Source organism: Sporothrix schenckii (assembly GCF_000961545.1).
Source record: "Sporothrix schenckii 1099-18 chromosome Unknown Cont41, whole genome shotgun sequence".
In the NCBI taxonomy this organism is placed as follows: Eukaryota; Fungi; Ascomycota; class Sordariomycetes; order Ophiostomatales; family Ophiostomataceae; genus Sporothrix; species Sporothrix schenckii.
Genome location: NW_015971142.1, coordinates 1,444,138 through 1,470,574, shown reverse-complemented (window position 1 = coordinate 1,470,574; position 26,437 = coordinate 1,444,138). Strand labels below are relative to the sequence as shown.

At 56.5% G+C, this 26,437-nt stretch overlaps 15 protein-coding genes across 15 annotated transcripts; 5 read left to right on the top strand and 10 right to left on the bottom strand.

The window, feature by feature from the left end:
* Positions 1-203: 203 nt before the first annotated feature.
* Positions 204-581, bottom strand: SPSK_08128 (uncharacterized protein; the record flags this gene model as incomplete). The annotated part of the gene is made up of 2 exons (XM_016734771.1): positions 204-360; positions 406-581. 2 exons carry the CDS (start codon positions 579-581, stop codon positions 204-206), a joined length of 333 nt encoding a protein of 110 aa, XP_016590809.1.
* A 2,098-nt stretch (positions 582-2,679) lies between these two features.
* On the top strand, positions 2,680-3,775 carry SPSK_07696 (solute carrier family 25 (mitochondrial citrate transporter), member 1; the record flags this gene model as incomplete). Its single annotated transcript, XM_016734353.1, has 2 exons — positions 2,680-2,728; positions 2,868-3,775. 2 exons carry the CDS (start codon positions 2,680-2,682, stop codon positions 3,773-3,775), a joined length of 957 nt encoding a protein of 318 aa, XP_016590808.1.
* A 331-nt stretch (positions 3,776-4,106) lies between these two features.
* On the bottom strand, positions 4,107-5,193 carry SPSK_07702 (PTK9 protein tyrosine kinase 9; the record flags this gene model as incomplete). The annotated part of the gene is made up of 2 exons (XM_016734359.1): positions 4,107-5,107; positions 5,175-5,193. 2 exons carry the CDS (start codon positions 5,191-5,193, stop codon positions 4,107-4,109), a joined length of 1,020 nt encoding a protein of 339 aa, XP_016590807.1.
* A 580-nt stretch (positions 5,194-5,773) lies between these two features.
* SPSK_07844 (ribosome biogenesis protein NSA2) lies at positions 5,774-6,654 on the bottom strand (the record flags this gene model as incomplete). The annotated part of the gene is made up of 2 exons (XM_016734498.1): positions 5,774-6,559; positions 6,646-6,654. The coding sequence occupies 2 exons, from the start codon at positions 6,652-6,654 to the stop codon at positions 5,774-5,776; spliced, it is 795 nt and encodes a 264-aa protein (XP_016590806.1).
* A 752-nt stretch (positions 6,655-7,406) lies between these two features.
* SPSK_07842 (uncharacterized protein) lies at positions 7,407-8,290 on the top strand (the record flags this gene model as incomplete). Its single annotated transcript, XM_016734497.1, has 2 exons — positions 7,407-7,726; positions 7,780-8,290. The coding sequence occupies 2 exons, from the start codon at positions 7,407-7,409 to the stop codon at positions 8,288-8,290; spliced, it is 831 nt and encodes a 276-aa protein (XP_016590805.1).
* A 157-nt stretch (positions 8,291-8,447) lies between these two features.
* Positions 8,448-9,833, bottom strand: SPSK_07533 (uncharacterized protein; the record flags this gene model as incomplete). Its single annotated transcript, XM_016734194.1, has 1 exon — positions 8,448-9,833. One exon carries the CDS (start codon positions 9,831-9,833, stop codon positions 8,448-8,450), a length of 1,386 nt encoding a protein of 461 aa, XP_016590804.1.
* Positions 9,834-10,094: 261 nt separating this feature from the next.
* Positions 10,095-11,153, bottom strand: SPSK_07725 (gluconolactonase; the record flags this gene model as incomplete). The annotated part of the gene is made up of 1 exon (XM_016734382.1): positions 10,095-11,153. The coding sequence occupies one exon, from the start codon at positions 11,151-11,153 to the stop codon at positions 10,095-10,097; it is 1,059 nt and encodes a 352-aa protein (XP_016590803.1).
* Positions 11,154-11,738: 585 nt separating this feature from the next.
* SPSK_07103 (uncharacterized protein) lies at positions 11,739-14,096 on the bottom strand (the record flags this gene model as incomplete). The annotated part of the gene is made up of 2 exons (XM_016733771.1): positions 11,739-13,430; positions 13,512-14,096. 2 exons carry the CDS (start codon positions 14,094-14,096, stop codon positions 11,739-11,741), a joined length of 2,277 nt encoding a protein of 758 aa, XP_016590802.1.
* Positions 14,097-14,498: 402 nt separating this feature from the next.
* SPSK_07610 (uncharacterized protein) lies at positions 14,499-15,737 on the bottom strand (the record flags this gene model as incomplete). Its single annotated transcript, XM_016734269.1, has 4 exons — positions 14,499-14,662; positions 14,727-14,858; positions 14,928-15,451; positions 15,520-15,737. The coding sequence occupies 4 exons, from the start codon at positions 15,735-15,737 to the stop codon at positions 14,499-14,501; spliced, it is 1,038 nt and encodes a 345-aa protein (XP_016590801.1).
* Positions 15,738-16,164: 427 nt separating this feature from the next.
* Positions 16,165-17,914, top strand: SPSK_07333 (MFS transporter; the record flags this gene model as incomplete). The annotated part of the gene is made up of 2 exons (XM_016733997.1): positions 16,165-16,405; positions 16,476-17,914. The coding sequence occupies 2 exons, from the start codon at positions 16,165-16,167 to the stop codon at positions 17,912-17,914; spliced, it is 1,680 nt and encodes a 559-aa protein (XP_016590800.1).
* A 364-nt stretch (positions 17,915-18,278) lies between these two features.
* Positions 18,279-19,049, top strand: SPSK_07910 (uncharacterized protein; the record flags this gene model as incomplete). Its single annotated transcript, XM_016734563.1, has 1 exon — positions 18,279-19,049. The coding sequence occupies one exon, from the start codon at positions 18,279-18,281 to the stop codon at positions 19,047-19,049; it is 771 nt and encodes a 256-aa protein (XP_016590799.1).
* A 1,042-nt stretch (positions 19,050-20,091) lies between these two features.
* On the bottom strand, positions 20,092-20,760 carry SPSK_07973 (uncharacterized protein; the record flags this gene model as incomplete). The annotated part of the gene is made up of 2 exons (XM_016734625.1): positions 20,092-20,625; positions 20,731-20,760. 2 exons carry the CDS (start codon positions 20,758-20,760, stop codon positions 20,092-20,094), a joined length of 564 nt encoding a protein of 187 aa, XP_016590798.1.
* A 1,000-nt stretch (positions 20,761-21,760) lies between these two features.
* On the top strand, positions 21,761-22,726 carry SPSK_07786 (uncharacterized protein; the record flags this gene model as incomplete). Its single annotated transcript, XM_016734442.1, has 2 exons — positions 21,761-22,603; positions 22,661-22,726. 2 exons carry the CDS (start codon positions 21,761-21,763, stop codon positions 22,724-22,726), a joined length of 909 nt encoding a protein of 302 aa, XP_016590797.1.
* A 345-nt stretch (positions 22,727-23,071) lies between these two features.
* SPSK_07912 (uncharacterized protein) lies at positions 23,072-23,841 on the bottom strand (the record flags this gene model as incomplete). The annotated part of the gene is made up of 2 exons (XM_016734565.1): positions 23,072-23,646; positions 23,715-23,841. 2 exons carry the CDS (start codon positions 23,839-23,841, stop codon positions 23,072-23,074), a joined length of 702 nt encoding a protein of 233 aa, XP_016590796.1.
* A 1,275-nt stretch (positions 23,842-25,116) lies between these two features.
* On the bottom strand, positions 25,117-26,271 carry SPSK_07668 (L-iditol 2-dehydrogenase; the record flags this gene model as incomplete). The annotated part of the gene is made up of 1 exon (XM_016734326.1): positions 25,117-26,271. The coding sequence occupies one exon, from the start codon at positions 26,269-26,271 to the stop codon at positions 25,117-25,119; it is 1,155 nt and encodes a 384-aa protein (XP_016590795.1).
* Positions 26,272-26,437: the final 166 nt, after the last annotated feature.

Below are 26,437 nucleotides of genomic sequence, written 5' to 3'. Positions count from 1 at the left end.
TCAGTGGCACCTCCTCTTTATTGGGGTAGGCGGCTTGCAGGGCCCCAATGCGCACTGCCGGGCCCCACCAGTACGGTAAGATACAGTCCAGGCTGCAAGGACGTCACCAATGACCACAACGCGAAAACACCCGTGGCTGCCCCATATTGGAGTGCCTCGTGGGTGTTTTACGGTCTGGGGAAAGCACCCAATTTGAACATACTTCAAAGGCGGCCGTTTTCCGTTCCATTGTCTGCCCATCCTGACGTCGCCTGGCCCTCCTGGACTGGACCCTGGAGAACATTTGAATATGGGCTCGCTCGCAAGCGTGCGTCAGCTCGTAATTCCTTCGTTTCTCCGTCGCACAAAAGGACCACGGGACTGGCTTGTGTGCCCTGTATTAACTCAGTTGGGCCCTGTACTTACAGCGCGGTCTTTCCCCACAGCGGACAGATCCACAGACGACGACAAACTTGCCCACAGAGAGCAATCACAAGCTCGGCTTCCAGCTCGGTTAAGGCAAAACCGACGGTCGCGTCGCCAATGTTCATTTTCGCCATGCGGTCACTTGAGCTGTGCTTTCCTTGCACAACTTCTGGCATATTCCGGTATTGGACAGAGGATGCAGTCAACAGATGGCGATGTGCCGGTTTGAGCCAACTCTTCAACAAAAACGTCATTTTCACAAGCTTTTCTGGCTTCTGGCTGACCCTGTTCCGTTTTGCCTCTGCCTCGTCCTCCCTGATTCATGGTCTTGCGGACGGTTATCAATCAGTTGTCCGTCTTTGTGTATTGTCTCGGTTCTTTGATGACTGGGAGAGAGAATGTACGAATTCGGCACCGTCACGTGTGAACTGAGTGCCTTCTGCATGCGGCTTTGTTCTGGACTGCTCTAACCGTTTTAGATCTACGACACTGTGGTACACACATTCGGCACTCCCAACGCGCGAGTCTACAAGTCACTTCCATTGTCACAAGCTTTTCTTGTCGTCCTTGTCTTGACAACCAGCAACGCCCATTCTGTGCGGATGGCTTAATCCTATTGTCGCACTGATGGCTTCTTGTCGCTACGTCATGGCCAGAACACAGAATTTTGATGCGCAGTGTGGTGTTTTGCAGAAGCACAGGCCTTGCCCGCAACTGCATTTTTGCATTTATTTTGCGTGTAAGTCGCGTCTGTGGCTGCAGCTGCTCAGTTCCTAGCTGGGCATTTACAGAAACCTCCGCTGCACCGAGTGCTCGGCTTTTGGCCGCCCGGCACCAAGGAGGGGAGAAAACAGTAAATGAGCCATTCAGAACACCCAATATGGTCCAGGCCCAGGCCCAGGTTCAAACTTGGATGCGACTGTAGAGCCCAGTGTTTCAATTCGTCAGTCCGTCCTTCCGTCACATTGTCATGTAAGCTTCGACCTCAAGACGACCGCGTGAGCGCATCTTCTTTAACAAGTGAGCAAGTGTACACGCAGCCGTACCTGTCTTCCGCTCCCTGGGATTGGCAGCATCATCGGTAAGAAGTGATAGCTCTTCCGTTTGTGGTCCAGTCACATACCCTTCCGTTTTCCCTGGACTTTCACACGAATCGTAAAGATTAAATCCCACAAATGACCTCCATCCCGAAACTAGTCCGCAAACTGTGGAGGAAATTATTTGTACCTTTCCTCTTTCCTCTACAAGGCCCAGACAAAACGGCACTAAATTGGTCTTAGTGAAGGCAAAAGGGACATGCACTATGAAGTACAACACTTTCTTTTGTATTTCCCGTCCGCCTTCTTTGCGCCTTCTGTGCGCCTCGTCTTTCACCTGCTGCGTTCTTTGACTCAGCCGATCTGCTCCGTGCAGCCGCGGATCGGCCACCTGGGAGCGAGGAAGCTCCCCTCCCCCATTTCCCATTAGCAGACCATTCCAGTCCAAAGCCAATGCCACCCACTTACCCCTTCCTTGTCCACTTACACCGTGGGGAACATCCCCATTGAGGGGAGTCATGCGTAGTCTTGTCCTGTTGGACGCCTTCCACTCAAACCGTCGCTTCCTGGCAAAGCGTGCGGCGAAACGCGGAGGGCAAATTGTTGATGATCCCATACAAAGTATGCTGTGCTCCGTAGTGAAAAGCATGTGCCGGCTAGTTTCACTCTGTATTTGGTAGTTTTTCTGTTGCAAAACGGCGCGGGACTGAAGCTCCAACGACCTTTCCGATGAAGCTATCGAACTTGGACTAGCTTACCTTTCTGCTCCCAATTCTCGGTTGTTCCTTTTCGTCTACTTGTTTCGTCTTCCGTTTTCTTGTTTTCTTCTTTCGTTGGAGTCATTCTTTTCATGGCTCCGTTTTCGTTTTAGGTCGTGTGTTCGTCTTTCGTCGTTCCTTTTTATTTTCTTCCTCCTTCCCTTCCCCTTTTTGCTTCGTTTCTTCTTCTTCTTTGCCCTCCTCTTCTTTCTGTTGTCTCGCATGTTCATATCTGCGTAGCATTACACATCTACTTTGTTGATAGTCTCTCACACACCTCACGTCCATGAACTGGTTGTCGTCAAAACCCCATAGGATACGAAAGGACGAATTTCGAGAACCGCGGAAGCCCTGAGCGAGACATCACACGACACGACTCACGATTCACGACTGTGGAAAAGAACGAGAACGGGCCGCCTCGTCTCAACGTTTCACGTTTCTCTCCTCCCCTGCCCTTTCTACGCACATCTTCTCCCAACATGTCAAAAGACAGCAAGAAGCCGGCGTCGGCGGCCATTAACCTGGTTGGTACGTAGTCTTTGCTGTGATTTTGTTGTTTATGTTGTTACCGGCCTAAACGCCGACGGACGAGACCCTTCCCGGCGCACGATGCCCGGCGCATTGGCTACGAGTAACTGGCATTCCAGATAACCGCTAACACGCACAGCCGGCGGTGGTGCCGGCATGATGGAGGCCCTCGTCTGCCACCCGCTCGACACGATCAAGGTCCGCATGCAGCTGTCCCGCCGCGGCAAGGATGCGCCCCGCCGCGGCTTTGTCCGCACCGGTGTCGAGATTGTCCGTCGCGAGACACCTCTGGGTCTGTACAAGGGTCTCGGCGCCGTCCTGACGGGCATCGTGCCCAAGATGGCCATCCGCTTCACGTCCTTTGAGTGGTACAAGCAGCTGCTGGCGGGCCCCAACAATACCCCGGACGGTGGCAAGGTGTTTATTGCCGGCCTGGCCGCCGGCGTCACCGAGGCCGTGGCCGTCGTCACGCCCATGGAGGTCATCAAGATCCGCCTGCAAGCCCAGCACCACTCCATGGCCGACCCACTCGACATACCCAAGTACCGCAACGCCGCGCACGCGCTGTACACGGTGGTGAAGGAGGAAGGCTTCGGCGCGCTGTACCGCGGCGTGTCGCTGACGGCCCTGCGCCAGGGCAGCAACCAGGCCGTCAACTTCACGGCCTACACCTACTTCAAGGAGGCCCTGCGCAAGTGGCAACCCGACCTCGACGCCAGCGCGCCGCTCCCCGGCTACCAAACCACCCTCATCGGCCTCGTGTCCGGCGCCATGGGCCCATTGAGCAACGCCCCCATTGACACCATTAAGACGCGCCTGCAAAAGACGCCCGCGCAGCCCGGCGTCAGCGCCTGGAAGCGCGTGTCGCTGATCGCCGCGGACATGTTCAAGCAGGAGGGCTTCCACGCCTTCTACAAGGGCATCACGCCGCGCATTATGCGCGTGGCGCCCGGCCAGGCCGTGACGTTTACCGTGTACGAGTACCTGCGGTCGAAGCTGGAGAAGAGCGGCCCGCTGTCCCTCAAGGCAGACAAGTACGAGGAGTAGACGGTTGGGGGTTGTCTTTCTTTTGTTTCTTCCTTTGTCTCAGCTAAAAGTATGGTCTCGGGACAGGTTTTCTTGCCTCACTCGTTCCCTTGTTCCGTTTTCGGTCAGCGGACTATGCATATAGAGTCGTTTCCCATCGTTTTCAGTTGCCACCATTTTCATTTCCTTCTTGTCTCTTTCTGTCTCGTTTTGACGTCGTGGTTATGAAATAGCATTTCTGGCTTTCCCTTCTTTTTTGTATATAAAAGAGACGTATAAAAGCAATTCAAAGTCAAATAACATAAACCGTACCTGTACGTTGCTTCGCCCACCGCGTCGTATCTCCAGACCTCTACCGACCCGGCCGCTTCGGCCGCGAAAACGCTTTGCGCGTCTCCACCTGCGGGTGCAGCTCCGCCAGCACGGTCGCCTCGCTGATTTCCGAGGCCTCCTCCACCTCAAACTTCTTCTCCAGCGTCAGGCCCGCCTCGCCCGTAGCCACCCCCAACACGGCCCGCTTCATCAGCGGGTACATCATCCGGAACTTGATGGCCTTGGTGCCGGGGGACGCCGGGCACGTGTAGAAGAAGAGCAGCGGGCTCGACTCGGCGCCCTCGTGCGTGTGCGTGTACCGGAAGAAGGTGAACCGCGGCTCCGTCGCCGACACCGTGCGCACGACGTCGTCCACCGTCGACACGCCGCGGCCGTCCGACACGTCGTCGAGCTCGACAATCTCGGTGTCGGGGTTGATTTTCAGAATCACCAGCGTCCGCCCGCCGTCCAGGTCCTTGAGCGCAGCCAGCGCCCCATCCGTCAGCGGCATCTTGAAATGGCTGCTCAGGTGGATCTCGCGCGTCGCCGTGCCGCGCCCCGCCTCCTGCTCGGCGCGCTTGACCGCCCCCAGCTCGCGCTCTTCCTCCGTCAGCGGCGCGTCCAGCGCCTCGTGCGCGTCGTGCTTCTTGAACCCGGCCCCCGTCAGCTCCTCGGCCGCCGTCACAAACAGCTGCTTGCGGAAATGCTCGCTGCCGAGCTCGCGCACGAGCGCCAGCCGCGTCGACGCAAACAGCATCTTTTGCCGCACCGGCGCCGCGTCCGGCACGTACGTCGCGGCCACCAGGTACGGGCTGGTGTCGTAGCGGCGCAGCAGAATGTAGAGCGGCTGCTTTTCTTGGAGGCGGGGCACGAGCAGGGCGTCGACGTTGCTGGCAAAGGACGCCTCAGACGCCGGCGCGCCCGAGGACGGGGTCAGCAGCTCGAGCGGCGTCAGGGCCTCGCCGGTGATGGTGGCGAGAAGGCCAAAGTGGCGGTCGGACTCGAGCAGCGTGTTGAACTGGGCGACCAGCTCCTTGGAGGCTGTGGGAGGCAGGACAGCATTAGCAAACGAAGGACATGTTGAAGACACGGTTCTCTGTATACGCACCTGAGATGCCAGACTGCATGGTGACGCGTGAGTGGAATGTGTCGTCGGAAAAGGTAAGAACGGTCAAAGCAGCGCCGGGCCAGCCAGCAAGCCGAATGTGAGGTCGATGGACAATCAATGTGCGATAGTAGTTGGGTGGCGCAGGATCAAGGTGGAAAGGTCGTCAAGGAGGAGGATGAAGACAACCTGAATGGCTGTGCTGAGACGGACCCCGCGCAAGGCTAAAGTGGGCTGCGGCGTCAGGGTGCTGGGGAGCCGGTCCACTGTAACACACCAATCGATAGCGGCCGTCTAGGTCCCGCCTGTGCAGTCAATTCCTCACCAAAAGCGAAAAATGGCATCAAAGTTTCTGGTAGAACCGTTGTATATTCCCAAGTACTCCCGTATTTAGTATCTATGCAATTGACCAGCCTTAAAAGGGGTCAAAGAATGATATGTGAACAAAGAAACAAAGCCTATGATAAAAGAACAGCAACGCCGACGCCGAACCAAGCAGCAAAATGCCAGAACAACGGCCCTTTAGATACAGATCAAGGGACCGCCGAGTAGATGAAAAACAAGACAAGGAGACGAAAACGACGAAGGGACACACGCCCCACTCACACGAGCAGCACGCTGTTCACGCAGCCGTCGTTCTCCGGGTTGTTGGTGATCTGCGCCCACCGACCCCAGACCACCTTGCCCGTCGTCGTCGTCATGCCCAGGTCGCTGACGTCCACCTCGATGATGGTGCCCTTGGTCAGCACACCCAGCCGCGTGTACATGGGATCCTGCGGGTTCTTCTTGACGCTCAGGATCGGCAGCAGCACCGTCACGCCCAGCCCGGGATGCGTCACGTTCGCCTTCTTCTTGCGCAGCGCCATCGGCCGGATGAAGCGCTCCAGCTTGACGGGCCCCCGCGTGAAATCCGGTCCCACAAACGTCGGCTTCGTAATCATGCGCTTCCACGCCTTCTTCTTGGTCTTCTGGCCCGTCTTCACCACTGAGAAAATCTCCTCCTCCGAGATGCCGCGCACCTTGGGCAGCGGCACCGCAAACCGCGCCGCCTTCTCGTTGCGCTTGTTCTTGATGGCCGTGCTCAGGGCCTTGGCGTTGCGCTCGCCCGCGCGGTCCAGCAGGTAGTGCGGCAGCGCCTCGCGGTCCTCGTCGTCGTCGCGCGGCGCGTCGCTCGACTTGACGTTGCGTGCCTCGTGCGCCTTGATCGTCTTCTTCATCTGGATCTTCTCCTTGCGGCGTGCCTCCTGCTGGCGCTTGGCCCGCAGACCGCGCAGGTTCTGTGCATCCTTGGACTTGCGGTGGCCCTCGCGCGCCGTCTTCTTCCGGAGGCGCTCTTCGTGGTCCAGTCGGCGACCATGAAGCTTCAGGTGCCTCTCCATGTAATCGTTCTGGCAACAACCATGTTAGTATTGCGTCGGACAATGAGCTGGTCGACATCATAGTCCTTTCATCCACCCCGCGTGGGAAAGCGCACCTGAGGCATCTTGGCGGTTGCTCTGAAGGTCTCTTGCTAAGTGTCGACAGAGTTTGTAGTTCGGGGGGAACGTCTATTCGTTTCAGTTTGTCTTTTCGTCGTGTCGATCGAGTGTCGCTATCACAGAAAACGGCGGGAGGACAACGAGATGTGTTTCAAGACGGGGGAAGCGGCCGTCGTTCGAGTCGTCTGTTGTGCGCGACGTTGTTGGCTGGCAAAAAAGATTCGACAAAGTACGATATACAGGAAAAGTTATTGTGGGGCACAGGGAAAAATCTCAGCCACCGAATGCTCTCCTCTATCGCGATAAGATAAGGCAGTGCGAGATGTTAGGTATATGCATATAGTGACTAATATTCTTATAAAGGCATACAGCGAATTGTTATTAGTCAGCTGTCTCCCCACATGTCTACAACGAACAGTAACTGAGCAACTCCTCTGCGTGTAGTTCGTTATCCCCCCCAAAATGGACGACTGTCTGAGGCATGTTTTGCGCGCATAATGTCCTCCTTTCTGCTCGCCGTTGTCTCCCGCCTTCAACTGCGTGGAACCCTTGTCGTGATCATGCCGCGTCGCAAGTCGCCTCTTTTGCATCGCTCGCCGTACTGAGTTTGTGTTAGCTCCCAGCTCCGTGTTACCTATCGATCTCAACATTGCTTCGCACCTTCGCACAAACCCCATGAGCTCCACTTTGAAGGGCCGGCGCCGTTAGGAATCTGCGGAATCCCTCCCTTCCCATCCCCTATCTCTCCGTAACTGTCATGGAAATATCCGTCGTGGAACCAAAGGCGCCGCTACAAGATCCGGAGAAAAAATGGACGGGACCATTGCGGATTTTGGTGCAGACAACAACGAGTCTTGTGCCAGGAAATGATTATGACGAACGAGTCGAGTTCATGAGAAACCTCATCTGCCAGCACCACTGGAACCGCGACTTCGATTGGCATCAGGACCGTTGGAATGTCTACGGTCACGAATCTGGTTATGCGAACCGTAACTGCTACTTCCTTATCGATCATGGCCATGTCGAGCCTCCTGAAGATCCGTCAGTTCTGTGGTATAAGTGGACGGGAGAATCCCTGTAAGCAGAACCTCACAACGTCGTGAAGCTTCCGTCTACTAATGCTTGAACAGTATTGCTATTCAGGAAACCTTGCCCGCGGAAGTACAATCTAAATTGAGAAAGTATCCCTTCTCGAGGCGACCGGTTCGACGCCTGCCAGGCAAGAAACTTGCACAGCTTGATGCAGCAATGCATCGCCGGGTTATTCGGTCAAAACTTCGTTGCGATATGACCATCATACCCGAGGATATTCGGTTCCTACTGACACATCCAGAGGATGCAAGGTGGCTTAAAGATAATCTCGAGCCACGATTTTGGGCAAAGCTTCATTTGGAACAAAACGAAGAATCATTGGAATGGTGTGCTCTTTGCTGGGCTGAGAGTGTCACCACATACACTCATTGTTGTTTGCTACCACTACTTGTCGTTGTAGTATCAAGTTCGGTTGGAGGCGTCATAATGCTATCTGTAGCCGCCATCGACGCGGTTGCTGTCTCCTTTTCATGGCCTTTACCTAGCGAGGTGAAATACGAGGTTACAGCCTGTGACAATACGGAGCGGAATTTAGTCCGATGGTATTGATCGATAGACTGAAAGGTCGCGTATAATGGGTCAGCCGAAAGGTACATGCAAAAGTTTCTCACTTGATAGAATGATGTCAATCGATATCATACTTGATTCATGTTGTGTGTATTGTAGTTTAGATGGCCGATATTGATGCCTTTTTCGGACGTTTGAATTATTTTTCTCCATTGTCACACCGCTGTCGCTTCTCTTCGTCATCGTCATCGTCTTCTTCATCAGTATCCCTGCCCATCTCGGCCCTTTCCTTCTCCGCCTCCTCTTTAGCTGCCCACTCACGTCTCCTCTTTATGTACCTCTCGGACGGCCGATTCGACCAGCGTCCCGGGTACGAGGCATCCTGCACGGCCCAATCGAGGTAATCCCAGATGCGGTCGAGACTGACGTCGTACAAAAGTTCCGCTTCTGTGCGTTCGTGGCCTGCCTTCTCGTGCTTCCTGATGTCCTCGAGCATATCGACCACCTTGTCTTCCCAGTCACGTTTGACCACCAGGCGCGTGGCCTTGAGAATCTCCAAGACGCCGGCCGTCTCCCGGATGGCGGAGTACGCCCGCTGCATGACCGAGGAGTAGTCGAAGAAGTAAGAACTGAACCTTTCTGGGTGCATGGCGAGGGCCTCGTCGGGGTCGCAAAGGAAGGTAAAAAAATTGTAGTCGTCGTCACATATAGCGCGACCGAGCCGGGCCACCTGGCGCACTAGCTTAACCTCGATGGTGTTGAGATGCGAGGACGGCTTGCGGACAAGCCGTGCCTTGGCAATGGGACTGCGGACCACATCGTGCGCAATAGCTAGGATCAGTTCTGGCGGTAGCGGGCTGTTGCGGGCCAGGATGCAACGCGTGGTCTTGATGCCGCGAATGTCGACCAGCAGCTTCATCTTCAGGAGCAGCATGCACGCCAGGTGGCTGATTCTGGGAAATCTGGGCATGACAAAGTTGGGATCTTCCAGGACGTCCTCGTCCTTGAGATTCATGAATGGCTCGCTCACAGCGCCCCAGTCGTAGTTGTCGTCCTCGACTAGCGTCGAGCACCACTTCATAAAGTCGTACGCATCTTGGTCGCGGTCCAGCCGCAGCAGCGCGGCTGGAATAAAGTGCTGCACAAACATGTAGTCGCCCCGGTTCATCCGCAGCATGTCCAACATGTGGTCGGCAGCCTCGCGGACGCCATCGGGCGTGCCTATGAAGCGCAGATGGTTGGCCAAAATGAAGCGATAGCGTATGTACTTGAACACGTCGAGGAGTTCGGTGTGGTGGTCGACATGTATCTCGATGGCCTGGCAATCGGACTTAACGTCTCCCTTCTGTTTGCAAATCATGCGTTCCCAGTAAGCGAGGCTTTCGCGGTCACTTTCGATGCCATTGCAGACAGGCTTGTGCGACGGCTGATGTTCATCCTGGTGCGCACGGCTGCAGTAGCGGACAGCACGGCATCCAGAACACAGAATCAGCCCGGTGCGTTCGACAGAGCAGAGGGCACAGCGGTCGCGCAGGGGGCCGACCGGGCCTGTTCGCAGTTTCGCGCCACTCGTGAGACATGGCATGGTGGGTGATTTGGGATGTGTCAATTCAGAGCTGTTGTGGTGACGGTAAGATGATGAGATTGCTGCATTATTTTTCAGGTAATCGAATGAAAGGAAGGCCGACCGTGATAGGTTATTTATACACGGCAGTACCTTTCCTTGCGACAGAAGTCTAGCGTCCAAGGGTCATGACTGATCACTTCGATTGCACCAATTGCTTCAAATGACTAATTGACACCACTCGTTATTCACGCCCAGATCACATGTCCCGCCTCCGACGACTCATATGCCGAGCAGCGCCCCTTTGGTCGACGCGGCCAGTGTGGCCCGCCACAGCTTGTGTTCGTTGAGAAGAAACAGCTCGCCGTTGCGACCGAAACACAAGTTGGCCGTGCCGCCCGCGACGAGGATCTTGCCGAGCAGAACACCGCTGGGCGACCAGATGTTTATGCCGTCGCCGCAGCCACTGTAGACGTTGCCGTGGACGTCGACCTTGATGCCGTCGGGGATGCCGGTGTCGGCCATGGCAAAGAGGCGGCGGTTGACTAAGAAGGGCTGGTCGTGGTACGTGGCGACATCAAAGGCGTAGATGGTGGATGCACGCGACGGGTCGGTGGAGCCGTCGCCGTGGATCCCGTCGGTGTCGGTGATGTAGACGACGGACTCGTCGGGGCTGAAGCAGATGCCGTTGGGGCGGCCGAAGCCGTCGGCCACGGCGCGGAGGCTGTGCGCGGCCGGGTCGTAGCGATAGACCTGGTTGGGCAGCTGCGGGAGAGTGCGGATGCCCTGCTCGAAGCCGTAGCTAGGGTCGGTGAACCAGACGGCGCCGTCGCGGGCGACGGCCACGTCGCTGGGCGAGTTGAAGGGCCGGCCGAAAAAGGACGACACAAGCGGGCGCGTCGCATAGGGCGGCGTGGTGTCCATCACGACCAGCCCGCCGACGCGCTCCTTGCTGCCCTGCGCGCAGAAGACAACGCTGTCGTCGCCGTAGTGGGCGCCGCCGTTGGCCATCGCGATGCCCTCGGGGTTGATTTCTTCGCATTGGACGCCGTAGGCACTGCTGTTGCCACCATGACTGCTATCGCCGTTGGTGGCCGGCGGCAGCTTGACCTTGGTGATCTGGATGGCCTTGTTGCTCGAGTACGCGGCAGCAGCGACCTCGTGAGACCGCGCTCGGTACAGGTTGCTGGTCACGAACAGGACGTTGTCGCGGGCCACAAACACGCCGGCCCCGTGCGCAAATGGGTAGTCGTTGTTCTCGAACAGCATCTCGAGTTTCGGTTCCGGGCCGAACAGCGACCGGACCGCATCGTTGTACACGGCAAATGGCGAGGAGGTCATGATGACGTAGCGGTGGGAGCGTTGTTGGCCTTGTTAAATCTCAACAGTGTCTTGACTGATTAGCAGTTGCAGCGATGCGATGCCAACGGCAATGGATGCAATTGATACTTGAATTGCGTTCGGAATATAGACGAAGCGCCGTGTCGTACGACTTTGTACCTGGCGTCGAGCTGAGGTGGTTGCTGAGTAACGTCCACCGGGTGGTCCGTTGCCTGTTGAAGCTAATGTCTGCTGGCCATTGATGTGCCGTTGGCGTTTGCTGTTTGTGTGGGAGGACAATCGGTATTGTCTTAGCTGGCATCTGCGCCAGTCAATTGCCGACGGAATCGACTGACAGCTTCGGTGGGCAGTTATGATGTACAGGGATTCCTCCGTATATTTTTTGCTATGCAGCCAAGGGTGACAATACACTTATTGGTTTCGGCGACGACTATACGATCAGGTGCTCAAGATTTGGGTTGTGTTATTTCTAGACATTTTCCAACGGCTAAGACGTAATATGACAGGCCCTAGAACCTGGGTACCTCGCTTGACCAGTCACGGTGCCGGCCTGCTTTCTACAAAGACAGGTTGGCCGCATCATCATCAAGGCGGGGGTGGCTGGAGTGACGGGTCATCCAGGTCCAGGGCTGGCTCGAGAAGCGAATACGTCCCGATGGCGCCCCACAGCTCGTCCATGGAAATGTCGTCTCCCACGCCAAACAAGGAAAAGTCCGGCGTGATGCCGGACACGTAAGGATCCCGGTCTCCTTGGTGCATGGCATCCAGGTCCGGCCCCGGATCCGGCGGCGTCGACTTTGATGGCCCTGCTCCTCCACTACCGCCAGCACCACTACGACGCTGCTCTTCCTCCACGCTGCTGCTGACGGCGGCCGCCACGCTTGTCCGCAGCGTCTCGAATCCGCGCACAAACGCCGGATGCTGGCCGCCGCGGGAAAACTGCAGCTCCAGATGCTCGGTGGCGGTGATGAGCAGCTCGAGGTCGGCGCGGACGAGGCGTTTGGTGGGGTTCTTGACAATGTGGAGAGCCAGGACGACGGCGGCAAGGAAGAGCTGTGTGCTCGACACAAGGAGCGTCGCGGCGGCGTCGTGGCTGCGTTCGAGGCCGTCCTCGCTGTCGCTCAGCACACGGTGGATGGTGGCGCGCGCGGTGGCGGTGCAGATGTTCTCGGCCTGCAGGAGACGGGCGTACGAGGGCAGCCGTGGGCCGAGACGCCTGACCTCGTCGACGAAGAACTGCGTGGGGAAGACGAGGGAGGCACGGAGCAGGGTGGTCTGTGCCTGATGGTACTGCAGCGTCAGAAAACTCGAAATGTGCGGCTGGTGCGGCTGGTGCGGCTGCGACGGGCTGGTGATGCCGTCCGCGTCTGGCAGGCCCTTCTCCCACGCCAGTAGCTGTTGGTCCAGGGCGCCGATCTCGGATAGGAGATGCCACGCCGAGGCTGGCTTTTGTCGGTACAGCTGTCTGCTGATTTGGCTGAGGATGCGTGCCAGAGCGACCCAGAGCGCGAAGACGTCGCACGTCTCCTTGGACGGGACGGCTTGGTCGATGTCGTCGTCGGTGATGGCCGACGGCCGCCCCGTTTCTAACTCCATGAGCTTTTCTAGGGCATAGCACGACCACCAGACACGGGCGTGCAGATCGACCCCTGCAGCCCCTGCAACCCCGTCCTGGTCTCTCCGGCGAATCTGCCGGTGCAGGCCGATGGACTGCGCCACGCGAACGGCTTGTGCGACGACGTGCCATGCCTGCCCTTCCTTGCATCGGCACCGCAGCGCGACGGCCAGGAGGAGCAGCGCCTGCACGCTCGATAGGTACGGCGTGCCCACGAGATGGGCCAGCAGGCTGTACGCGGCGGTGACAAAGGTGCTGCCGAGCTCGGTGGGCGCGCCGGCCGCCTCTTCGGTGCCGATGGCCACGATGGCGAAGATGATGACCAGACGGGGCACGTGGGACTGGGTCAGCTGCGTGTGCGCGTGTGGCGCGACGTAGTCGGCCCGCTGGAAGAAGAGAATGTCTGCCTCGACGGCGGCGCGGTCGACGACGGGGTAGATGGGCCAGATCCTCGTAAAGTACGTGTCGAGACAGGCGACGAGGGCCGGCGGATCCGGCAAAGGCGGGAGCCGCGTGGTCAGCGAGAGCGGGAACGGCAGAGGAAACTCCTCGACGTGGCGCATGCCGCCCAGGAAATGCGAGGAAATGCTCGGGAGCCCTTTGCGGCGGAGGTAGATGTTGACAAAGGCGGACAAGCACTGGACACTACTGCCGCCCATATACTTGTAGAGGGGGAAACAGTGGAATGGATGTGAGCAAGAAGACGCGGAAAAACACTGGAAGCAGGGAGGGCTCACACTCACCTTTATTCTGTGTGACGTGCTGCTCTCGGTGTTGACAGCAAAGTCTGCATCGGTTTCGGTCTCGGTCTCGGTCTCGTTGTCATTCGCACGGATTCCAGTATCGCGTCCGCCAGCAGCACTGATGCTGCTGATGCTTGTCTGGTATCCCCTGGACACCCACGACACGGTGTCGGCCGTGGCGCTGCCAATGCTGTTCATGCTTCCCATGCTTCCCATGCTGCCAATACTGCCAATACTGGTTGCGGTGCCCGCGGGACTCGTGGACAAGGCATGTCTCATGGGGGTGGACGCGTCCGCTCCACTCCGAGCCTGAACCGGGCCGTGTTTCGGAATCTGCGCCTGGTTACGATGAGTTGCGGCCGGGTTCTGCCCCGGCATCAGGCCGTCCTTGGTGGCCCATCGGCGCACGTTGGTCGGCCCGTTTTCCGGGTACCGCGGGTCCGTGGTCTCGCAGTCCTCGTCGCGCAGCCAGCAGTTGCGGCATTTGGGCGTCTCGGTGTCGCATCGGACCTTGCGCTTGCGGCAGTTGTTGCACGCGAGGCTCAAACGGATGCGTTTGCTGGGTGCGGCGGAGGCAGACGACATGGGGATGTGTACGGGGGAAAAGAATAATAGAACAAAAGAACAAAACGAACAAAATAAAAACACTGAAAAAAAAGCTCGAAAATAATGCGGTTGATTCACTTTGCAGCTGGAGAGCAGAAGGGGCTCCTCAAGGACTAATATCTTGTGCCATCGCCTTCGTTCTCGGTGACCCAGGACGCAAGCGGGGTATTAGTCTTAGTGTCGCAACTCTTTATTCTCCGAGAAGCTGGTGGACTGTGTCGGCATGTGGAGACGGATCACGGTGTAGTCCGGAAATCGTTAGGAGGCATATTTTTCATCTTGCAAAAATAGGTGTTATCAAATTTGTCTTCTGTTTAAAGAAAATCTATGGTCTCAATTTAATGCCCGTAAAGCCATAATCTACTACAGTCTGCTCCCCCGTTACACTTTAATGTAGGGAATGCCCGTCAATTTAAAGGCCCGCTCGCTCAGCACGGCGTCGTTGAGAGGCCTGTCTCTCTTTACGTGATCGGGCTTGCCATTACGAGTGGCCTCGTTGGTGCCCGAGTGCAGGGCATTGGGCCAGTGTGTCGTCCCGACTCTCTCTGCTGTTTGTTAGCAGTGCATACTGGTGCGTTGAAACGGGTTGCAACCACTACGTTTGCTTACTCTCGTAGGCCGCCTTTTTGCGGATCAGATCTTCCTGCGAGGCATCGGCCACCGGCATGAAGCACGTGTACGTGGCGAGTCTGTCCTGCGTGCCAGTGGCGGGCACGTTGTAATGCGGCGTCCGCGAGTCCCCTGCCGACGGTCAGTCTTGTACCTCCAAAATTTACGAAACAGGCAGACACCAAAAAGACACAGACGTACACAAAATCAAGTCACCGGGCTCGGCGTCGACCTTGATCCATTCGAGCTGGTGGTCTTTGAGCCACTGCATGCCCTTGTCCGTGAAGCCGTACCACTCCTTGGTCCACGCCGGAATGGGCTCCTCGGTGCCGCGGATCTCGTTGTGGAACTGCTCGCTGAGCGCGTGGCCGCCCCGGCAGACAATCAGGCCGCCGTCGTTGGGCCCGTTGGGCAGCAGGTTGACGAGGCCCTGGAGGCAGCGGAACCCGGGTCGCTCGGGGTCCTGGTCCTGGTGCGGCCACGGGTTGTTGGGCGGCAGGTGGGCCCGGTGGCTGAAGCCGTAGTTGATCGTGTCAAACGACACCAGCAGATCCTCGGTGCCGTACACCTTTTCGAAGGCGCCGCACACGGCGGGCTCCGCACGAATCGCCCACACAAAGTCCTCGTGGCAAGCACCGTACGGGAGCAGCATGCCCTTTTCGTTGATGACGGGCAGCTTGTCGGGGTGGACCGTGGAGGGGTCGTTGCGGTTGTAGCCAAGGTTGCTGTCGTGCGTTAGTGATAGTACAACATATTATTGCAAGGTGTGCATGAACATAGGGAGGACACGTACAAGGACTCGAGCAGAGCATACATCTTGTCTGCATACGCGAGGGCTCTCTCGCGCGGAACAGCGCCCTTGACGACCGCATAGCCGTCGCGGACAAGGTCGTCGCGAAAGTCGCCGAACTTGGGATCCGTTCCATCGCATTTCATGCGGTAGCCGGATGCAGGAAGGGTGACGACGGGCGCAGCGCCCGTCGAAGCAGTCACAGTCTCAGTCGTAGTCATTTTGAATTTTGCGTGCACTGGAGTGGATGTCCCAATGATGTGCCAATGACAGACGCACGAGTGTCGAACAGAGCATGCGTTTATACTCGTAGAGGGTTTTCTCCCATTTATTCCACTTACAGACTGCTCCTTCCGAAAGTGCACATGGCGCTGAACCGCCTCCCACGCAATCTCGGCCCGGCTCCGAAGTGGGTCCGGCTCGGTTCATGCCCTGACCAACTAGTCTGGCAGTTTGTGCGGGGAAGTGACAGCGCTGATGCTGGGCCTAGCCCCATTCGTTTTCCGGGGTGCATTTCGTGGAGCCGAGCTCGTGGTAACTAAGGGTCCTTTAGTTGCTTAAATAGGAACGACTGGCAGAGCACTTGCAATGCAAAGGATCTGCGTTTCCTAACGCGGAGGGCAAACAACAAACCATCCATTCATCGCCATGGCCGACGCAGAGAACCCAGAGAAGCCGCAGCTGGCGCACGTCGTGTCGGACATGCACTCGGACACGTCCAAGGCTTCCAAGGTGGCGGTGGCCCACGAGCACATCGAGGGCAATGCGCTTCTGGTCGGCCGAGATGGCAAGATCCGCCGGCTGCCAATCCCCTCGACCAACCCCAACGATCCCCTCAATTTCAAGACGTGGGAGAAGGCTGCCGTCATTGTCTGCTGTTGTTGGTTCTGTAAGTGCCTTGACGGTGTGTGTGTGTGTGCTTCCGTGCAAGGTCCACTGCTAATGTTTGTGTTTCCCAGCTCTCCTGAGTCTGGCTCTTGCTGGCGGCCTCGGTCCCATTCTGGGCATCTTCTTTCAGCTGTACATGCCGCAAGGCTACGACGCGAACCACATCACCTTCCTTCTCACCATCCCGAACCTGTGCATTGGCCTCGGCAACTACCTCATCCTGCCCGTCTCGCTTGCTTTTGGACGCCGGCCCGTGTTCCTTTTCTCGAGCGTCGTGCTCTTGGCCGCCACCATTGGCTCCGCCGCACAGAACAACTACAAGGCGCACCTGGCCACGCGCACCATCCAGGGCCTCGCCACGGGCGCGTCCGAGTCGCTGCTGCCCCTGATGCTCACCGAGGTCACCTACCTGCACCAGCGCGGCAGGGTGTTTGGCCTCTACTGGATGGTGCAGAGCATCTTCAGCGCGGCGCTCAACATTGCCAGCAGCTACATCGGCGCCAACCTGGGCTGGCGCTGGTACTACTGGATTTTTGCCATTCTCGTCGGCGTCGGCATCGTCCTGACCTTCTTCTGCGGCTTCGAGACGCGCTTCAGCCGTCCGGCCACCAGCATCGACGGCGTTGTCGTCATCACCGACGAGTTTGGCGTCACGCACGTCCTTCCAGACAGTCAGGCCGACGTCCACCTCGCGGAGATGGAGATGCAGCAGGATGGTGCGGCGCAAGACACGGAACACCCCACTACACGCCGCAGCTACTGGCAAAAAATCAAGCCGTGGTCCACGCCGCACCCCCGCCCGTTCCGCATGATTGTCCTCTCATGGCTCCGCATGGCGCAGTGCATGACGTCCCCGGCCATTCTCTTTGTGGTCCTGTCCGCTTCCATCACCCTCGGCTGTGTCGTCGACATGTCCCTGACCTACGACGCCGTCCTCCAGGCCAAGGGCTGGGCCGCCCAGGACGTGGGCTTGGTCAACGTCGGCTCCATTGTCGGCGCGCTGCTGGGTGCGGCGTACGCGACGCTCGCCGGCGACCGGCTCGTGCTGTGGCTGGCCAAGCGCAACGCTGGCGTGCACAAGCCCGAGCACCGCCTCCTTGTCCTCGTCCCGCCCGCGCTCCTGGGCATGGCCATGCTCCTCCTCTACGGCTTCACCGCCGCTAGCGCGAGCGCTTCGTCCTGGGGCATCGTCGTCGCCTACACGCTCTACTCGGTCGCCTGGGTCACCGTCCTGATTGTCACCACGACGTTTGCCGCCGAGGCCGCGCCCAAGCACCCCGGTCCGGCCCTCGTCATGGTGGTCGGCACCAAAAACATCATCTCGTTTGGCTGGACCTATGGGCTGACGCCGCTGATGGACAGGGGCGGGTACGCCTATGCCTATGGCGTACTGGCCGGCGTCTTTGGCGCCTGCTTCCTCCTGGGCATCCCCGTTTACGTGCTGAACCCGCGATGGCGTCGCTATGCGGCACACATGGACGAGCGCCGCGGTGTTGTGTCGACTGACTGATGTTGTGGGACAAAGGCGGCGATGACATGTACAACAGGAGTAGTTAAATCTAATTAGGGAAGATTCATACTATCCGTAAAATTATGATTGAAAGAACGTACAGACGTGGGCCTGCTGTGAGAGACTGCGTATAATGTGGCGATGAGGATACAGGCTAAGCTGTGCGCCACATAGATGATCCGAACCCAGGACACTTCAATACATTCTTATTAAAAATAATCCGTTACGACAGATTCATTCAGTGGGAGTAGTCACGCGTCACAAGAACTGAAAGAGAAAATAAATCTATTGAAGGCCACTTCCAGAGCACGGGCCTAAAGAAAATACACCTCCCTCTCCTCTCAGTACTCCTCGACTTCACTAAATGTCTTGTACGGTTTGGGCAGCGGAACGTCCAGCTTGCGGCTGCGGTTCGGGCCAAAGATGTCTGCTTTCTGATGTTGTGAGCGGTGGGACAGCATCGATCTGGTCGTCGTGCTTGGTGGAAGCTTACCTTCGTCGCCGGCTCGTCGGGCGTCGGCATAAAGACGGCCTTGCCGTCGTCGCCAAAGTAGGCCAGGTCCTTGTCGAAGGCGACCTGGTTCTTGGCCGCGAACGTGATCCAGTTCTCGCTGAACGGCGCGCGCGCCACCTCGAGGCACCGGAAATGCCAAATCTTCCACGCGCCGTCCTGCTTAAGAAAGTCCAGCGCGTACTGGCACCACACCCAGTGCGCCCACACGCGCTTGCCGTCCACGTTCTTGTCCTGCGGCTCGTACAGATCCTCGGGCATCGCGCCGACGTTGCCCGGGTCCGACAAGCCCGACTCGACGCCCGCCATGAGCCAGAAGCCCTTGGCCGTCTCGCCGTCCTCGGCCACCTCGATGAGGGGCGTCGTCGTCTCGTGCAGAATCAGCTTGCCTTTGGGCGAGGGCCGCCCCGTGTGGTACTTCATGACGCTGTCGTAGTCTGTGTACACGCCGACGTTGGTGTACTGCGCGTGGATGCCCGGCGTGCCGCGGGCGACCCAAAGCGGCTTGATCTGCTCGTCCTCGAAGACGTTGTGCAGGTGCATGTACTGGCTAAAGACGTTTTCCACGGCGCCGCGGTCGTGGGCCTGGGCGTGTTAGGTTGTATACTCCAGATAGTCTCGTGAACGTTGCACTTACGCGCTGGGCTAGACGTTCGGCGGCCACGACACGCGCCTCAAGGGCTGCAAGAGCGTCTTGGGATGCCATGTTGCGCAGTTGGAAAAGGTCGATGTTGGTTCCCGAAAGGACAATTGTATGCGTTACTCCCACTGACGTAAAGAAAACTGCCTCGCCAAACAATACGTGCTTCTTATAGATGCTCCTCATTTGGACATGTGATATGGCCACTCTAGCCTCGCCAAACCGAGGAGCATAGACCCGGCTGACCTCCGAGCCGGGGGTTCGGTACCCGGAAAGCAGTGTCCTCCCGGGAAAGGTCCGGTGACCGAAGCAATGTGACTTTTCCCCAAATTGGAATCCATACCAAGAACTTCGCTGCTCACCATACCGCTCCAAGACATACCCCGCATGAACGCCATGTGGGAACCCCAACATTGCGGATTTCTACGCCAACCGCAACACTCCACATCCCGCTCCTCGGGTTTTGCTGCACGCGGAATGTGACGACGGCAGTTCTGACAGGGTTCAGACTGTGTATTAGTCTCGGTGAACCAGGGCGCGGTCGTGGGTGACTACGTCCAATGTTTGGTATGCAATACTAACAGCTAGAAATATCTTAAAAAATCCACCCAGTCCACAATCAGCGCGGTTGTCTTCCGAATGAGCAATGGCGGCGATTCGTTCCTTGACTCTGATTGTCACGCATTGCAAGCAGTACATGCTGGTCTCGGCTATGGATCGTACAAGAAATATATCAACGACCCTCAGTCTAGCCATAAAATAGATATCCATGCCGAGCAATGTATTACTGGCACGTGTCCTGGATATGGTGTCCAGTCGGGGTACTGGGGACTCGTTAATGTTACTTTGGGGCTGCGAACAATACAGGCTACAACGGCAAATACTAAGGCGTTTGGTCCACGGGGAGGAGAGTTCTAGGCATTTGAGGCATTCAACTGCAGTCCAAGTTCACGAAATAGACCAAAACACAACGAGTCAAAACACGACCAACCATATACACGTATATCTCCAGTTGACGACACAGCCCTACTTGCTCTTGTCTTCATTGACGCCCCGGTCATTGTCGCTGCTGGACAGCTCGGACCGCACATCCCGCACAAGGCTCATGGCCATGTCGGCGCTGATGGCCGTCAGGACGTGCCACCACCCGTGCAGTTCCAAGAGCCACGCCCACGGGAGCCCCATCTTGGCCCGTACCGAGCGCAGCTGGGCACACAACTCGCGGTCGATGTTCCAGAGGCCGTAGCCCACAAGGAGCAGGATGAGCGCCTTGCGTCCGCGCACCCGCCAGTCCGCCAGCTTGTGCGGCGGGAAAGCGCCGACGCGCCAGTGGAAGAGGTAGTGTCCGCGCAGCACAATCAGGGCCAGCACCGTGGCAAAGGCAATGGTAGTTTCAACAAAACAAAGAAAGGACAGCGCTGATGTTGTGGTGTCCCATCCTGATGGAATCTGCTGGTCCTCTTCGACGGCTTGATGAAGCCTTGTTCGTGCCACGGCGCGTTGCTCTCTCTCCCGTGGGGATATTTCGCGTTGGAAGTAGGGATGAATCTGAGAGGTAAGCTGAAAGACAAGACGAAAACAGACAGTGGGCGGAAATTCGGTCACAAGGCATATCATGTGACTATCACATGATGTACAAGTAAGACTCTGGACATATAATCGTACCTGAACGAGATAAATGTGGGGTCGAGCCATCAATACGCATTACGAATGTACTTTGACCGCAGTAAACATATTGTAAAGTGAACTGCAACTTAGAGAAACGATGCGCAAAATGAACTTTGGTGTCGTCGAGAAGCAGTGGAAATGTGCATTGGTTCCTCCGTAATAAATTAAAATATCTTATATTTAGTCTCCATTTTTGGTATTGGCAGGCGTGAAAAAAGCTTACAGTAGTAGTAATAATGACACAACTTACATTTTACAGGAAGGGGTACAACGAGCCCGAGAGCAAACGAATCAACAATGGTACCAAAAAAGTTGAACAACTACAAGTGATGAAAGGGAAATATGTGAAAACAGATAGAAAGAATCAATGCAGAGTTGTTTTTCGTACTGCGTATATTCAATATGCTTTGGCATATCTATCTTAAAGTTGCTCATATGTGCGCAGTGTCGTCCCGTGCCAGCCTCATCCGTGTCCCGCAATATGGAGAGGATCGCCAAGAGTTGTCGAGCTCAATTTGCGGAGTGAAAGGACTTTATCCACCCACTTGGCGCCTGTGTGGCTGTTGATGGGTTATCTTCAACTTCTCACCATCTGCCCTCTACTGTGTGGCATCGTGCGTCTCCTGATCCCTGGGAAGGATCGTTTCTCAGGGAAAGAATATTAATGAATGGTTGCGATGCACTTTAAAATCGTGGTCTGCTGGTCCAAACGCATCACGAATGCAATTAATTACAAGCTCAAACGCTCTCATCACTATTGTAGTTATCCGCTTTGGTAGCCATACCGCTTCATCCTTCACCTCGGAGATCCGAAGGTCTGTTGAATCCTCTGACGACGCAGCTTCATGAGAAGACATGCCCAGCTCGAGAACGACGGCACAATGAAAGCAAATCGTCGTCCTCGAAAGTATATATAGGAGCAGCGTCGCCTCGAAGTGTTATGTATCCTGGACAAACAGAAACAGATAACGCCATCGACATAATATTGAAACAAACTCACTCCTGGCCCTGTCAAATATATTGAAAAATGAAGACGTTTTGCAGATCGTTGCATGGACTGGCCCTGGGCACACTGCTCATAGCCGGTCAATTGGTCACCGTCCAAGGCCAGACAGAGGCCCAAAAAGCAAATGCAAACCGAACTCTGTCTGTTGGCTACGTGAGTTGCGCAAAATACACTGACGCATTCCGATATGGGCAAGTCCTAATTTTGTATGAGCAGATCCTCTTCCCTGGTTTCGAGCCACTGGACGTGTTTGGCCCGCTCGAAATGATCTTTAGCATGTCGTACTATATGAACATGACGCTGGCCACCATTGCGGAGACGGTCGGCCCTGTGTCGGCGCGCCCGCCTCTCCACTACATGGCCCCCAACGAACCGCCCATGGACTTGAGCTACATGATCAATCCCCAAGTCGTCGCCACCCACACCTTTGAAACCGCGCCCGAGCTGGACATCCTGCTCGTCCCCGGCGGCACGGGCAATGTCGCGCTCGAGCAGAAGAACGACACCAAGGTCGAGGACTTTGTGCGGGAGCGGTATCCCGAACTCGAGTATTTGTTGAGCGTCTGCACCGGCGCCATCACGCTCGCGCGGTCGGGCGTGCTCGAGGGCCGCCGTGCCACGTCCAACAAGGGCGCGTGGGCGCAGACGGCCACGCACGGCAAGAACGTGACGTGGGTGCCGAGCGCGCGCTGGGTGGTGGACGGCAACGTGTGGACGAGCTCGGGCGTGGCCGCGGGCATGGACATGGCCTATGCCTTCTTGCGGGAGCTGTACGGAGACAGCCCGCTCAATACTCTGATGAGCAATGTCGAGTACGCTCCGCACACGGATGCCTCGTGGGATCCGTTTTCGGTCGTGCACAATGTAAGTGAAGAAGAACGGGTACCTAGCTGTGATGAAGCTTCGCTAACTGTGGATTAGGTCCCGGGTGCCAACAAGACGCGCTCACTAGTCGATTGTGTTGGGCCGGCTGGGTTCACTGAGTAGATAAGCGACAGCACATTGCTTATTACGTCTGGCGACATACCAGCGATCGGAGTGTACATGTAACATGTTCTCATCCGGTTTGACAAGACATAGGAACGGAGGTGACGTGATGCTTATATATCCATCCTCTACTGTGTAATTTCACCAGTTGTCGTATTCACATTACCTCTGCATAAGTTTTAAGCGAAAACCCAAAACATTTGACGTGCATCATCCTTGCCCCGTATCATAAGTCTCTGGGTATGAAAACGTTTCATTCCATCCGATTCCCTCTCCCCAGGCTCGTAGTCTTAACGTTATTATCGTTATTTTCTCCACTGTGGACGCAATATCGGATGCACCTTCTCATACACCCTCCTTGCCGTACACCTTCTCAGGCGGCGACGGTGTCGCCACAGGCAACCACTCAAACGACTCTTTCTTGGTGGACGAAGCGTTAGGTTGCTTCTCCTGGACAGGTCGGATGTCACTGCGGTAGGTAATGTAGTCGGTGATGTGGTTATTGCTTGTGTGGTCGTTGTTGTTGTCTGCGAAGCCACCTGGGTAAAAGACTTGGGTGCCCGTCAGCGGCGCAGAGATTAAGAACAGAATGGCCTCGATAGTGCCAAACGCAATGGCCAAGTTGACGGAACCACACACCCCGTCTTCCAAGGGGCAGTCGTTCTGGCCCACGTAGGCGGCCGACGCAATGAAGCCAATAAACCACGACAGGAGCGCTACGACTTCGAATACGACGCGAACGTAGCCGAACGAGCTGTGGATCGGATGGCGGATACCAATGAAGACGATAAACACAACACCCAGCGCGGTCCAGATAGCGGTGAACAAAAGGTAACCCCAAGGATCGGGAAAGCGGATGTGATCGGTTATGGTCTTGGTGCCTTCATGTTTGACGACGTCACCATGAAAGAGATGGAGCGCTGGGTATGTTAGCTGGAACAAAACAAGATAAAATATGGCACAACCAGAAACAGTACGGAGTACACACATCGACAAAGGGCAGCAAAGACGACAATGGCAAAGATGAACTGCAGCGTACGGACGCTCAAGACGAAGATGGGATGGGAGACGAAGTTTGCACACTTGGTACGCTTGGATTTCTTGATGTCGGACATATTTGGCCTATTCGAAGGTGGATGGGACGTTATGGCCTAAGTTTGTTAAGATACACTGAGGACGTAGTGTTGATATTCGTCGCGTGGCGCGATGGACGGTATGATGGTTGAATTGAATGGACATCGTGTCGAGTTTTGGAAAGCGGCGGTCACCAGCGAGATCATATATACACTGACTGGTGCTGCTTATAAAAAAGCGTCCGTGACGACACGATGGACGTTTCCATCGTAAACGCTCGGCGATGCTATTCTTGGTTCATCAATACGATCGATTAGCTTGACCCAATGGCTATACAAAATATGGCAGCCTGGAAGAACAAGGCGTGAAAGTGGGCAGCATACGCCCATTAGAAGTTTTACTTGCTGCCGACAGACTTAAGGTGGACACCAAATAAGGTTTGGTGATTCTTGGCCGTGCCGTAGCGCTGGAACGGAGCGATGCAATTTGATTCCGGGTTCCTAACATATCAGAGTCCCTGTAATTGGTCAAGCCAGCGCAGGAAACGACCGATGCGCCGGGCATGACCATCAGTTTGTTTAGATGGTGTGGGAAAAGGTTTATTAATTTTAGTATAATATGGACAATGCAAACCTGAAAAAAAGGATGAAGCAGTGGGTGTTGTGGGGAAAGGATATGATGTGTAAACAAACAGCTGAAAAGGGGCTAAAAAAACAGCGCCGAAATCCTATTTTTAGCTTGACAGATGGGCGATCTGCGAAACTTTATTCTGCTGCCTACGACTAGTGAACACTCCTCAACACCGCAGATAAACGTGCGCACCCTGATATGGCTACGGACAATTCCCGAAAAGTCCGTCGCGTGCTTCACATTTAGACTTTCAAAGTGAGTGCTGTTCTCTGTGCCTATTCTAACGAGATACAAAAACGGAAGCATCGGATAATACTCGAGACAAGTTTATTCCCAGCGATATCCGGCCAAGACACACCCAACGCTTAGGCCGACACGCAAGGCCGTTGTCCATTTGCGCCGCACAGCGAAAGCAATTCTCTTTGTACACGGAAAGACGCCGCTTGCGTTCTGTTTTTTGAAAATGTCCAGTTACGGCGCACTGTTTCTGGGTCCGGTGACGTGCGTGTTGTATGGCGACAAGATTGACTGGACCAAGATGGAGGAGAGGGAGTGACTTGTCAGCCAAGGTATCCAAGTATATTTCATAGCCAGTCAACTCCATCAATTTTACGTTTTCCAGACCAATGTCTTCTATATCCTATCCGGGATCGAATCCATGATCCATCAGCGCTGTACTCCTCTTTCTAGTTTGTAACCAGCACCTTGATCACCAGCTTGCCGTCGTCGTCCTCTTTCCGGCTCGCCATGGCAAAGGCATCCTCAACGGCCGCCAGGCCCTTGAACTCGTGCGTAACCAAGCTTGCAAAGTCGGGGCCGTCGTTGTCTGTCCGCGACAGGATCTCAATGCCCTCGGCGTACGTGTTGGCGTACCGGAAGACACCGCAAATATCCACCTCGCGCAGCGCCGCCGCTGAAATGGGCAAGGTCTGCACCGGCGTGCCCATGCCGATCAGCATCACCTTGCCGCCCGGTCGCGTCGCGTACATGGCCGTCTGGACACACGAGGGCACGCCCGTGCATTCAAACACCACGTCGACCTGTCCGACCATGCCGCCCTTGCTCTCGAGCGCGCCCACTGCAGCGGCCGTCTGCTGCGCGGTGGCGAGCGCCTCGTCCGTGGTCGCCGGGCGCGGGCCCATGGGCACGACGAAACGGGTGTCGGCAAACCTGTGCTCGACGGCGAAGCGCGCGCGGTTGGCGTCCACGTCGGCAATCACCACGTTGGGGACGCCGGCCACTTTGCACATACCGGCCACCAGCAGGCCCACTGCGCCGGCGCCCAGAACGAGCACCTTGTCCGTCTTGTGGCCAGCCGACAGGTTGGCTCGCCGGGTCGCCTGGATGGCCACGCTCAAGGGCTCGAGCAGCGCCGCGACGGCCAGCGGCATGGAGGCCGGCAGCTTGTGGCACCACGCTGCCGGGTGGTTGATGCGGTCCTGCAGCGTTCCCTGTGCGTGTGGAAACGACTTGGCCGAGCTGCGGAAGCGCATCTCCGGACAGATGTTGTAGCGACCCTCGGCGCAGCGAGCACAGGTGCCACAGGGCTGGCCGACCTCGAGAGCGACGAAGTCGCCCACCTTTAGGGACGAAACACCCGGACCGACGGCCACGACCTCGCCGGCCGACTCGTGGCCGAGTGACAGAGGTTCGCGCACGAGAATGTCGCCGTTGCGGTAGTGGCCGTAGTAGTGAAGGTCGGAGCCGCAGAGGCCGGTAGCGCGAACGGCGACCTGCACCTCGCTGGCGGCGGGGGGTTCGAGGGACCGATCCTCGAGACGCAGGTCCTTGGCACCATGGAGAACGGACGCCTTTATAGTTTGTGTTTGTGATGTCGACATGTTGTTGTGTGTGGGCGGAGGGGAGGGCATGAAGCTGGTGTCGTCGTAGAGTTGGGTCAAAAGAGGGAGGATGTTGCAAAGCTTTAGAAGATTGCAGAGAAACAGGACCGTGGTGGGCAGAATGAGGAGAGTCTACCGGGGATGAATCGCTTGTTCGAGAAGGAGA